This window comes from Heteronotia binoei, chromosome 2 (genome assembly GCF_032191835.1).
Source record: "Heteronotia binoei isolate CCM8104 ecotype False Entrance Well chromosome 2, APGP_CSIRO_Hbin_v1, whole genome shotgun sequence".
NCBI lineage: Eukaryota > Metazoa > Chordata > Lepidosauria > Squamata > Gekkonidae > Heteronotia > Heteronotia binoei.
Window position 1 is genome coordinate 128,284,566 of NC_083224.1, and position 12,773 is coordinate 128,297,338.

The following is a 12,773-nucleotide window of genomic DNA, read 5'->3' on the forward strand; positions in this document are numbered from 1 at the left end:
TTTGGTGCAGTGGTTAAGAGCACAGACTCTAACCTGGGAGAACCAGGTTTGATTCCTCACTCCTCCAAAAGTACCTGCTGAGTGAACTTGGGTCAGTCACAGCTCTTGAGCTTTCCTCTCAAGCACAGTTCTCAAGGTGTTCTCTCAGCCTCACCTACCTCACAGGGTGTCTGTTGCAGGGAGAGGAAGGGGAGGATATTGTGAGCAACTCCAAGTAAAGGGCACGGTATTAAATCAACCTCCTCCTCCTCCTGACTCCAGATGTTAATTTCATGATTGCTGAAAGATCCACATGACACCAACACATGATTCAATAGCACAAATAACTCTAGGAACAAATGGAGCAGCAATTGAAGCCCGTCTTGACCAATCCAAACATTCCTGTTTTCGAACCATTTATTACCAGGGCACTCATAACTACATTCAGATATAGGCAAAGCCTAGTTAAATGTGAAAATACTTAGCTATGCTTGATTACTCAGAGAATTGCTTATATTTCATCCTGAAAGCAGAACTCTTCCTTATATAAACAAGCTACCATTTAATTTTGATATATGGAGGCAGCACATCATAAATCCAGGGGAGAGATGCATTTTTTTCCAGCATTCAGCCTCAAAATTCACATCTATCATTATTAATGGTATAGCTGCATATTGATGATTTAATATTTTACATTACGTTAATGCTTCTATTTTTATTTAATCACTACACAGTTCTGCATATAAAACATATTTTCATATAAACATAGGTTCCCAAAACAGTAAACTGCGCACTAAAAAAAAAAAAAAAAATAGTCTTTTTCAAAATCCAAAAAGAAATGTGCTATTTCTGCATCTGGCAAATGAACATTTGCACCTCTATGCATTTTAATTTTTAACAAGTTTTCTAACAACTTCAGCTTTATTTGTTCCACTATGTGGTTCACTTCAACTACTTCAGTTTCAGTGACATCATTCTCATGATATCAATATTACTTAATTCATTAAGGCAGAAAGAGTACTTCCCTGGGAGTAAGCAACATCAAACAAATGAGAATTATGTTCAAGTAGATTTGCTTACGTTTCTCCCTACATGCACTTTATTTTCCAGATCCAGCGTGGTATAGTTGGACTAGGATCTGGGAGATTCAGGTCTGAGTCTTCATTCTGCCATGGAGCTCACTTACAGTGCAATCCTAAAGAAACTTACTCCAGTCTAAGCCCATTAAAATGAATAGGCTTAGACTGATTTAACTCTCTTTAGAATTGCACTGTAAGTTACCTTGGACCAGCTATACACTCTCTGCCTAACATAACTCACAGGGTTGTTGTGAGGATAAAAAGGAGGAAAGGAAAATAACATAAACTACTTAAGGTAGTTTGGGAGAAAAGTGGGGCATAAATGAAGCAAATATCTATATCATTTTTCATTAGTGTGGCACAACAACCATTTTAGAACACACAAATATGTGACATGATAAATTTACAAATAGTTAATTGTAAACTATGAATTCAGGAGTTCTCCATAGCAAGCAGTAGATTTGTGAATATTGCTGAAACAAACACAATAGAGTGTGATGATTTTTTTATTTAGATCTGTTATACACTTTCCCACAGTTGTTGGTTAAACCTACTTTTAAAGGTTAATTAACATGATCAGAAACATTCAGACATTATTTAACCAAAATTGTTACAGTAAGACAGTTCCTACTTCCATGCCAATTTACACATAGCGTGGGGTAAAGTCTTACAGACTGTACATTGGACTGCTATGTATAGTTTGTTCTATATGTTGCTATAAGTAGGTTTCTACTACATATTTTTTGCATTATTTCAAAATGGAGAGCCAGTTTGGTGTAGTGCTTAAGTATGTGGACTCTTATCTGGGAGAACCGAGTTTGATTCCCCACTCCTCCACTTACATCTGCTGGAATGGCCTTGGGTTAGCCATAGCTATCGCAGGAGTTGTCCTTGAAAAGGCAGCTGCTGTGAGAGCCCTCTCAGCCCCACCCACCTCACAGGGTGTCTGTTGTGGGGGGAGAAGACATAAAAGATTGTAAGACGCTCTGAGTCTCTGATTCAGAGAAAAGGGCAGGGAATAAGTCTGCAGTTCTTCTTCTTATTATTTAATGTGTCATGTTCACTCTGATGCTATGCTTCACCATTGTTTTGATCTTGGCTCAGTTCCAGATTTCTACAAGTCAAATCCAATTGCACTGTCTAATGGATGTTCCATCCTATTGATTATATGGATCTATTTTGTGTGATTCACCCTAGGTCCTAGTGAGAAAGGCAGATTATAAATGATGTAAATAAATATTAATGCAGGAGGAAATTGTAAATGTTTCTCACTCAAAGTGCTAGTTTTCAACATGAAGCACAAGAAAGATAATTCAAAAATTCAGTTTCTCTTCTTATAGCCAGAATACATACTCTTACGCTGCACATTGTGTATAATGATTCTTTGCTGCTCCTCAGACTACTGTGTACCTGCAATGAATATGAACATCTGTCCTCTGTTGTGTATCTGAAATAATGATTGCCCTGTTCAGTAAAGTACAGTTTTTCATCCCAATCCAAAACTCAGGAAAGACCCAGAAGCCTTTAATTATATTCACTTCAGTTCACCTCAGCCTCTAATTTTTTAAAAGGTGCTTCCTATATAGAATGTATATAAGCTACAATCTGCAGTCATTTTGTAGAAAAATAGGTGATGGAGCTCATCCAGGGATTGTTATGCAGCTGCACCTACTATTCAATGGACAAGGAGGTGGAACTCTCAGAAGGAGGAGGTGGAACTCTCCGAAAGGTTCAGGAGCTGTGCTCCTGTGAGCTCTCACTGAATCTGAGGCCTGGCTACAATATATTAATACATTGTGCATAAAACAGAGTGTCCCCCATCTTTCTAAAGAAATAGTTTTCAAAGTCACACTTAAGGGATTATTTACATTTCAGAGAAAACATTTCTTCTCTCTCTCTCTCTCTGTTGTCTCTGTACTGTAGCATTAAACTCTTACTCCAGAGATAATAGGCAAGAGTGGAGAACATCATGCATCAGCTTGAGCCTGAAGGAATAGCTATCTTTAGTCTCATATTTGAATACATTAATGATATTATGTTGTATTAGAACATTATCATGGTTTGAGTCTTTCATTAGGCTCTTTGAAATGTACATCATGTTTGTTTCATAAGTTTTAATGGAATGAAGAGGGCTAGATCCTATCACTCTGCTCAGGTAAGTGTGGAGACTTCCTTTGGTGAAAGGGGCTCTGGTGGAAACCTGCTTAAATTCCCTACTTAGTTAATCCCACTTAACATTTTTTAGTCAAGGCTTTTAAACGAGCATCTCATATGACACCTAATTTGAAAAAAAAAATGACACTAAAATCTATACTGAACAGATAATAAATATTACTTCTTTTAACTTTTAATTATATAAGCTTGCTTCACAATATTTTTTGATTAACTCAAATTAGTTTGAAATATCCAGATGTCATGACTTTCTGGACCAGATACCTGTATTACAACAGATAACTGGTTTTGAAATTTTCGCAATATTTATTGATAGGTCTTATGGAAATGATATTTGTAGGCTAATATAATAGGAAGATAAGTACAATGCAGATCTGACTGGTTTCTGAGATAACAAAATAAAAAAAATAAAAAACTATGTAGATTCCAAAGAAAAACATCAAAATTTCTGAAAGAATGTGGATATGCTCTACAAACTTACTTTCTTTCTCCTTTGTACCATTCGAAGGCTGGAGAAGGAACACCTGCACTTTCACATCTGATGAATCCAGCCCCTCCAAGCGTCACACCACTGGCTTTTATTTCCTGAATGGTTGGGGCAACTATAAAGACACGTAATCATTGATTAGTGAATGTATTTTTATATACACATTCATATAACAGTCTCCAGAGCCAACTTTTAAACTTTAAAAGCCCCTGTAAGGAAAACTGAAGGAGAGTGAGGAGAAGATGAGAAAAAGTTTTGAGAGTTGAATTATTGCAAAGTCGCTGGTCATTTCCATATATTGAAATGCACCAAGTAGTCAGACAGGCAATTTCCTTTGAAGAGCAACTGCCCATCCTCCCTGGTTGGGCTGCTTCTACATGACATCCCCCTCCCCCTTTCCTCCAGAGTTCTTACAGCTCCCACCTCTGGAGGGAGGGTATTTGTTCAGGTGATCAATGTAATATGTGATTTTAGAAGTAAAACAACAGTATAGTCTTTGCCAGGAGGAGGAGGCTGGAGTGGCAGGGACAAGTGGGATGGGCAAAAGCAATTTCAAACTATCATTCCATCTTGCATCTCTCCCTGTGCTCCATGTTCTGCTTCTCTGTGTCTTCCACTCGGCTGCAGAGTCATCAAAGGAGGTGCATGTGTAGTCCAAGCTTACTCAGTCAGGAGTAAACACCACTGAACTTAGAGCATTGTAGCCAATAGATATTTGCTTAGGCAGAGACAAAGAGGGAGAGCTATCTTTGAGGCTGCAACCAATTTCTTTTTCTTTCTCTTTTCCTCCCCTGCTTCCCTCCCAATTGGCACCCTGGAACATGCTGAAAAAAATCCTGGCTACAGGGCTGAGTATGACTCTGTGTGGAATTGACCTTTAAGGCCCTGTATGGCCTGGGAACAACATACCTTAAGAACTGCCTTGACCCATATGAACCTACTCACTCACTCCAGTCGCCCTCAGAGGCTCTGCTTCAGTTGCTCCCATCATTTGAGGATAGGCAGGTGGCAACCCATGAAAGGACCTTCTCAATTGTGGCATCAAATTTTGGAGCTGTCTCCCCAGGAAGATTCATCTGTCCCTTTTTACTGGTGTCTTTCACCAGCAGATGAAAACTTTTTTTGTTTTTTCTGACATATCCCAAATAATAGTTACTGGCCTTCCTTCTAGGTTTATGTGTTTTAATTGAATTTATTAAAAATTTTAACTGTATTTTAAATTGTTTAAATGTTCTTATGTTCACTGCCTTGTGGATCCTGATCAGGAAGAAAGGCAGCATAAAAATGTTTTAAATACAAAATAAAATAATATAGTTTAATACTAATATACTATTTCTTGGAAACTAGAATGTCACCCAGATGACTCAGACTCTATTTGCCTTCACTATCTCTTATCACATATGCCCAAATTCTTTAAAATCCTCTGATTTATTCCTTTGTCATCCCACAGAATAGGAATGCTGCTGATCAATGCATTTTTTGCATGAATGTGCTCCATATAAGGTACACCTAGTTACAATCTACAGCACTTTACACTCACAGAAATCTGTTACATATTCCTATTACAGGGGCAATAGACTACCATGACTATTACATTGAACATTAGAATAAAACTTCCTAATAGTGACAGCAGTTCAGTAATGGAACTAATTACCTTGAGAGGTGGACAGCTTTTCCTCTTTGGAGACCATCAAGAGGAGCCTGGAGAACTATATATTAGGGATAGCTGCAGTACATAAGCTCTGTTCTGACTTTCATAGCAATGAACAAAAGTTAACAATAGAATACCAAATATCAGCACAGCTTACAAGGATTTTGAAGATATAAAAAAGATTAAGGAAAACATGAATATTGATTTTGGAAATGCTACTGGAGTTCTATTACAGATTTTTCTTGAAGTCTATAGTGAGGATAATAGACTTCGGGGAGGGACAGTGGCTCAGTGGTAGAGCATCTGCTTGGGAAGCAGAAGGTTCAAGTTCAATCCCTGGCATCTCCAAAAAAGGGACCAGGCAAATAGGTGTGAAAAACCTCAGCTTGAGACCCTGGGAAGCCACTGCCAGTCTGAGTAGACAATACTGACTTTGATGGACCAAGGGTCTGATTCAGTATAAGGCAGCTTCATATGTCCATATGTCATATGTCCATAATGTGTAGCCTAGTTGCCTGTGAATTTTGGCAATAGGAAGATGCTTACTATGTATGTTTTAGTTTATTCACATCTTTAAAGAGATATAGTTTGGCTTGAAATACATTTTCAAGTTGTACTTTGGAGGTTCTCAGCTGTGTGAAGACAAACGTTCATGCAATTCATAAATAGCAGATCCATTTTGAAACTGTTATAGGAATTACTAGGGTTTTATGATGCGGAACTGTTAGCAGGCTCAGAAGAACTAATATTGACTATTTACTTTAATGGCTAGTCATCAAAGGCTTACATACCAGTGTATAAATATCTTTAGGAGTGCAGCTAAATTTGAGGCAAGATTATTGGTAATGCACTAGACCAGCAATCTGGAGCTCCAGCTGTTTCTACTGACATGGAAGTTTTGGGATTAGTTATGGAGAAATTATACCTGAGAATTTCTGTGCCTTGTGATTGCCATTGTTTGTTTCATCTGAAGACTTTTAAAATAAAAAGGCAAGTATTCAATAATCTAGTTATATTACAATTTTGTTTATTTTAAAGGAATGGTAGTTTTCTGGATGGTAATAACAACAATGTTGCAATTCTCTCTTTTGCTGAAACTGCAATTGCCAAGTAGGGTTTCTGTTCTAATAACAGTGGGTAAGCAAAGATAAATCTTTTTCCAGTAATGCTCTTGCTTAGAAAAACTTCACCTGGTAAATTTTATTCCTCGATTAGCTATTAAATGCCAGAGTCCCCTTCCATTAATTCTGCCAATCCTAGTATGTTGCCAGGTCCAACTCAGAAAATACCTGGGGACTTTGAGCGTGGAGAAAACTGTTTTAAGCTGTCACTCCCATTATTATTTGTTGTATGACTTTGAGCGTGGAGCCAGGAGACTTTGGGGATGGACCCAGGAGAGTTTCCCCATTCCTAAAATACATAAATAAAAATACAGCAGTGCAGTTCCCCTGAATACAATCTTCATTTCCCAGCTCCTGGCTGCACTTCCACTAAATGAAAACGAACACACACTCACAAAACAGCCAAAATAAATGCAGTTTGCAAGCACACTTTTGTGATCTCACTGGGGCTATTTACTCATGGTAGCTGCTGAATGAAACTATCTTCTGTATTTCCACAAACTTCTTCAGACTAACTCAGGAAACAAAAGATTCTAGTTTACTCTTTACTATGCAAACAACTTCTGAAAAGAATGTAAAACAAACGGAGGGACTGTACTGGCTTCTCTTCCTTTCTCACAGCTTTACAGACTCACTGGGAACAGCCACATGGCTCTGCTGGCTCACCCCTCCCCCATTCAGCCTTGCTCCTACTGAGATATAAAGGCACATACAACTTCTAATTTTCCAAGCTTCCAAGTTTCTTCTAAGACTTCTGAGGTGGACAGGCACATTGTGGCTGTTGGGGTGGGCTTTGGTGCCTCTACCTAAAAAAACAGCCCCTTAGAGCCCCTGATACCTACAGATCAATTCTCCATTGTAACCTATGGGAACTGGTCTCCATAGGGTATAATGGAGTGCCCAGCACACATTTTCCTTGTCCCCTTGCTTTCTGATGACCCTGAAGTGGGGGGGGGGGCTGAACCCAGCTTCCACTGGGATCGAACTCAGGTTGTGAGCAGAGCTTAGGACTGCAGTACTGCAGCTTTACCACTCTGCGCTATGGGGCTCTTTTGGCTTTTCTTAGCACACAGTTATGTTTAAAGTTTCCTCCTAACATATGTTTTTGTGATTGTTGCAAAGATACCTCTTGGATTTGTACTGACTTTGTGGCTTCCTCTTCATGATATCAAATGCTACTTTTTGTTATGTGTCTACCCTGGACTAAGAAGAATAAAACCTTTAAATATGCTGGCAGAAGATGATTTAAATTCTACTAAATCGAAATAGCAATTATAATCCTTCTAATGTTCTTGGCAGATTTCCTGTGAGGCCATTAGACATGTTCTAATTGATATTAATATTCTTCTCAGGAAAGAAATGCAGTTAAGTAATACTATATCATTCCAAACAATTTTCCCCCAGCCAATCAGACTCAGGCTGGCTCTTTATTATTGTTAATTACTGAAACTGTAGCAAGACCCAATAACATTTAATGTCAAATAAAATGTTCTTATTGGCACTATTAATAATATAACTTCAATTCTATGAAAAAACACATTGTGTTAACATGATATTCCAACTAAAGATAAACAAATAATGATGCAATCAGACCATTTTTAAAATATGCATCAGGAAGAGAAAGGGAAAGTTTAAATAGTCTGCAGAGAATAATGGCTGATTACAAAGAGCTCAAGAAAACCAAAAGTAGTAGTAGAATAAGAAATATTAGATTTATACACTGCCTTCACTCTGAATCTCAGCGTCTCAGAGCAGTTTATAATCTCATTTACCTTCGTCCCCCACATCAGACACCTTCCCTGTGAGGTAGATGGGGCTGAGAGCTCTCACAGATGCTGCCCTTTCAAGGACAGCTCTGTGAGAGCTATGGCTGACCTGAGCCCATTCCACGACCTGCAAGTAGAGGAGTGGGGAATCACACCTGGTTCTCCCAGATAAGTGTCCACGCACTTAACCACTACACCAAACTGGATCTCTGTTAGTAGATGAGGGAGGTGGGGAATCAACTAGAGAGTTTTAATTACCAAAAGCAAATTTGTTCTGACAAAAAAAGACAAAACAGGAAGAAAATGCAATAGGAAAAATGGGTAGATCATGCTGGAGATGTTCTATAGAAGTGTTACAATTCTTCACCCCACAATTATATGCTGCATAGATATAGGTATAAATATGCTGTTAGATATGTTTGGCTATAGCTTGCTATGCCTTATATGCACATTATCATAGTCATACTTGAGGAAAGAGAAAACGGACCTTCATCTGTTGCCATATTTGATTTAAAATCATTAAGCTAATTGCTGGGCCATTCTAATGAGTTTTGTCACACTATTTTCATTTTAGATTAGAACAGAGGTCAGGGCCAGCTCGCCCACTAGGCAAACTAGGCATTTGCCTAGGGCGCCGAGGGGGAGTGCCAAATTGGACTCCCCTCTCCCGGTGTCCAAGACAAATGCCTAAATTTGTCTCTCCCCTACCAACACCGCCACCACCACAACCACCACCTGCCCCCTCCCTTCCCTTCCTTAGCGCAGCGCTCCGCCCGATCAGAGGAGAGTGCTGCGACGAGGCTCAGCCCTACAGGCTTTGACATGGCTGGCATTTGATAATTTTGAAGAGAGCGCTGGAGGAGAGCGCTCCCCCCTCACTTCCGGTTCTGGAAAAGAGGGAGGAGAAGCCTCCTCCATCACTCTTTTCAAAATGATCAGATGCTGGCCACGTTGAAACTTGTAGGGTCTCGTCTCGCTGTGGTGTGCTCCTCTGATTGATCGAGGCAGGAGGGGCAGATATGATGGAGCGCAGTGATGCATTGTGGCACTGTGGAGGGAGAGAAGGAGGGCAAGCGGTGGGGGTGAGGTGGCAGAAGGGCAGTGGGCAGGGAGTCTGCCTGGGGTGCCATGTGCCCTAGGACCAGTACTGGCAGGCATCCATCAGTGACTATTAGCGTATTGTTGGAACTCTCTGTCTGGGGCAGTGATGCTCTGTATTCTTGGTGCTTGGGAGGGGCAGCAGTGGGAGGGATTCTAGGATCCTGGCCTCACTGATGGACCTCCTGATCGCACTTTTTTTTGTCACTCTGTGATACAGAGTGTTGGACTGGATGGGCCATTGGCCTGATCCGACATGACTTCTCTTATGTTCTTAGATTCTTTGTCACCTTGTAAAGCAGGTGATAAGGAGAATTAAATTTTGGTTATATCAAGGAAGCCTTTTTTGACTGTTGAAAATTCAAAGGTTTGGTTAGACAGGCACAGAAAGCTTAAAGATACTACAGTGGTCACATTTTTGTTTATCCATTCTTATTTATCCTCAGTATCTAATGCAGGTTGAGGTATAGGTTGAAATAGGATCAGCTGAATTAGTTTATGTATATGCTAAATTCTGGATTAAGGTCCAGCTTTCCTCACTCTATGATCTCCTTCAGCATTCTGTGTCCTTTGGGAGTTTTATTGTTCTGAAGCATGACTAACATGCTGTCATGATTCAGCTGTGCAGCACATGTTTTACAGGAAGAAGTTTCAATGTTCAAAACTTACCATCTTCAGTATATAAATATAGAGTAGCAGAAGTTGGGAAAGATCCTCCTGTGTTAGTCCCAGGAGGACCACTTCCCATAAGTGTAAACCAGGGGTGTCAAACATGTGGCCCGGGGGCCAAATCAGTTCCCCAGAGGGCTCCTATCAGGCCCCCAAGCAACTGGCTATCATCTGCTTCCTTATTCCTCTCGCTTGCTTCCTTCTGCATCACAGCTTGCTTTGCCAGGTTTGATCAATTGCACAGGAGCTACAGAGCAAAGCCTCTATTTTCTCCATTGGCTGAGGCTCCTCACTTGAAGAGGAAGGATAGTTTGCTTTGCCAGGCTCTCTCAATCTCACAGCAGAGCTACTGAGCCAAGCCTCTCTTCCTTCTATTTCAGAGAGCTCTGAGAGAGAGCAGATAAGAAGTGCTATAAGGGTGAGGTTTGGCTTTCTAAACAGGTGGGAGAGTTGCTGAGAATTTCTGAGTTTGTGTGACTGTGTGATTGCTGAAAATTCTGACTTTGTGGTTGCTGGGGAACTGCTGTTTGTTTGGTTTGAGTGGGCTGAAGGTGATTGTTGCTGATTAATTAGGAGTGGCTGTGTTCCTGGGGCAGACTGAGGCCCCACCCTTTTTGCATTATTGAGCTGCGCCTTGCCAGAGGTGCAAGCCTTTGGCACAAGCCGAAGGGCGAGAGCTAAAGGGCTCTTGGCCTGTGGCTCTTAGCCTGGGGGCTGTGTAAGGACCAGGAACCCATATCCCTATTTTCCTTGTGTTCCCAATAAGGTAAGTAGACCCTCCAGAAGGAGAGCCACATAAACAAACAGGATTTAAAAGGGGACTATATATTTTAAAAAAGCTATCAAGAAGGTAGAATGCCAATAGGGGGGTGGAGGCTTTCCAGTGTTTTGCACTGAGTGTCACATGTATGACTACCTGCCCACAGGACAGAAGTCTTGGGTGTGTGCTCGATGCAAGGAGCTCCTGGTCCTTAGGAAACGAGTTTGTACCCTTGAGGCTGAGGTGACTGACCTGGAGAAGCAGAGACAGTCAGTTAGGCATTCAAAGAAGACTCTCGGGGACATATTAGATGAGCCACACTCTGAACGTGGCAGCCCTGTTGCTGCCAGGGAGCATGAGGGTCGAGAGGGAACAGGGCACCGCACTGAGGATAAGGGGAATGCGCCTTCAGAAGGGACCTCTTCTTCAGTTGGTGAGTGGGTATCCTTTCACACCAAGGAACCATCCCTGGGCAAGAAGGAAGGATGGGGTCTTGGTAGTTGGTGATTCGATCCTTAGGCAACTAGACAGCTGGGTGGCAAAACCACATACTGACCATATGGTGACTTGCCTGCCTGGTGCGAAGGTAGCAGACATTATGCATGTTGTAGATAGGCTGATAGACAGTGCTGGGGAGGAGCCAGTGGTCGTGGTGCATGTTGACCCCAACAATGTGGGGAAATGCAGTCATGAGGTCCTGGAGGAAAAATTTAGGCTGCTAGGCAGGAGACTTAAGGCCAGGGCCTCCAACGTAGCCTTCTCAGAAGTGCTACCTGTTCCATGTGCAGGGTTGGAGAGACAGGCACAAATTAGAAGTCTCAATGTGTGGATGAGACAATGGTGTAGGGAGGAAGGGTTTAAGTTTGTTAGACACTGGGATGCTTTCTGGAATAAGCAGGCGCCATACAAAAGAGACTGTCTCCACTTGTCCCCAGATGGAACCAAGCTGCTGGCGCTTAAAATCAAAAAGGTGGCAGAGCAGTTTTTAAACTAAATCCTGGGGGAAAGCTGAAAGGAGATTAAATGTCTCTGGTTCGGGAGGACTCATCTCAAAGCGATGAAGCGTTAGCTGTTATTTTTCTACTGGGTAATGGATCAGAGTTGTCCACTGAGATGGTGACAAACAGTATAGAGTGTCTGCCAAAGTCTCGAGGCAGCAGGAGGAAGGTTGCGGGCCTAACTTGCCTGGGAAATTATAGATGTTTGTATACAAATGCTAGAAGTGTTCAAAGTAAAATTGGTGAGTTGGAATGTTTAGTGTTGTGGGAAAACATAGACATTGTGGGAATTTAAGAAACTTGGTGGAATAATGAGAATCAGTGGGACACTGTGATTCCTGATATGTTATATCAGAAGGATAGGGAAGAAAAGGTTGGAGGTGGGGTGGCTCTGTATGTCAGAGAGGATATACAGTCCAGTAAGACTGAGGTCAAAGAATTAGATTCCCCTCTAGAAATGCTTTGGGTCGAAATAGAGGGTGCAAAAGGAAAATTAACGATGGGAGTTTGTTATCACTCACCAAATCAAAAGATAGAGGATGATTATAATATGATGGAAGGATTAAAGATAGCGGCTAAACGTAAAAACTGTGTCGTAATAGGTGATATTAACTACCCGCAGATTGATTGGGTCAATATGTGTTCAGGTTGAGAGAAAGAGATTGAGTTTCTAGATGCTCTCAATGACTGTGCTATGGAACAGATGGTCACAGAAACTACCAGGGGTGGGGTGATCCTGGATTTGGTCCTAAGTAATGCCCAAGACTTGGTGGGAGATGTAAAAGTGATCGCACCGCTTGGGAGCAGTGACCATAATGTTATTGATTTCACCATTTGTATAAATAGGAAGTTGCCCCAAAAGACCAGCACAACCACATTTAACTTTAAAAGGGGTAAATTCTCTGAGATGAGGAGGCATGTGAAGAGGAAACTGAAAGGAAAGGTAAATACAATCAAAACCCTTGGGGAAGCTTGGAGGCTATTTAAAATCAC

At 41.1% G+C, this 12,773-nt stretch overlaps 1 protein-coding gene across 2 annotated transcripts in view; it reads right to left on the reverse strand.

Moving 5' to 3' along the window:
• NEGR1 (neuronal growth regulator 1) overlaps window positions 1–12,773 on the reverse strand; it is a 1,157,771-nt gene that overhangs the window by 229,859 nt on the left and 915,139 nt on the right. For both annotated transcript variants that reach the window (XM_060232019.1, XM_060232021.1), the window contains exon 5: window positions 3,712–3,832. In XM_060232019.1, the coding sequence (XP_060088002.1) occupies window positions 3,712–3,832 (121 nt within the window). The remainder of the gene's footprint in view (window positions 1–3,711; window positions 3,833–12,773) is intronic.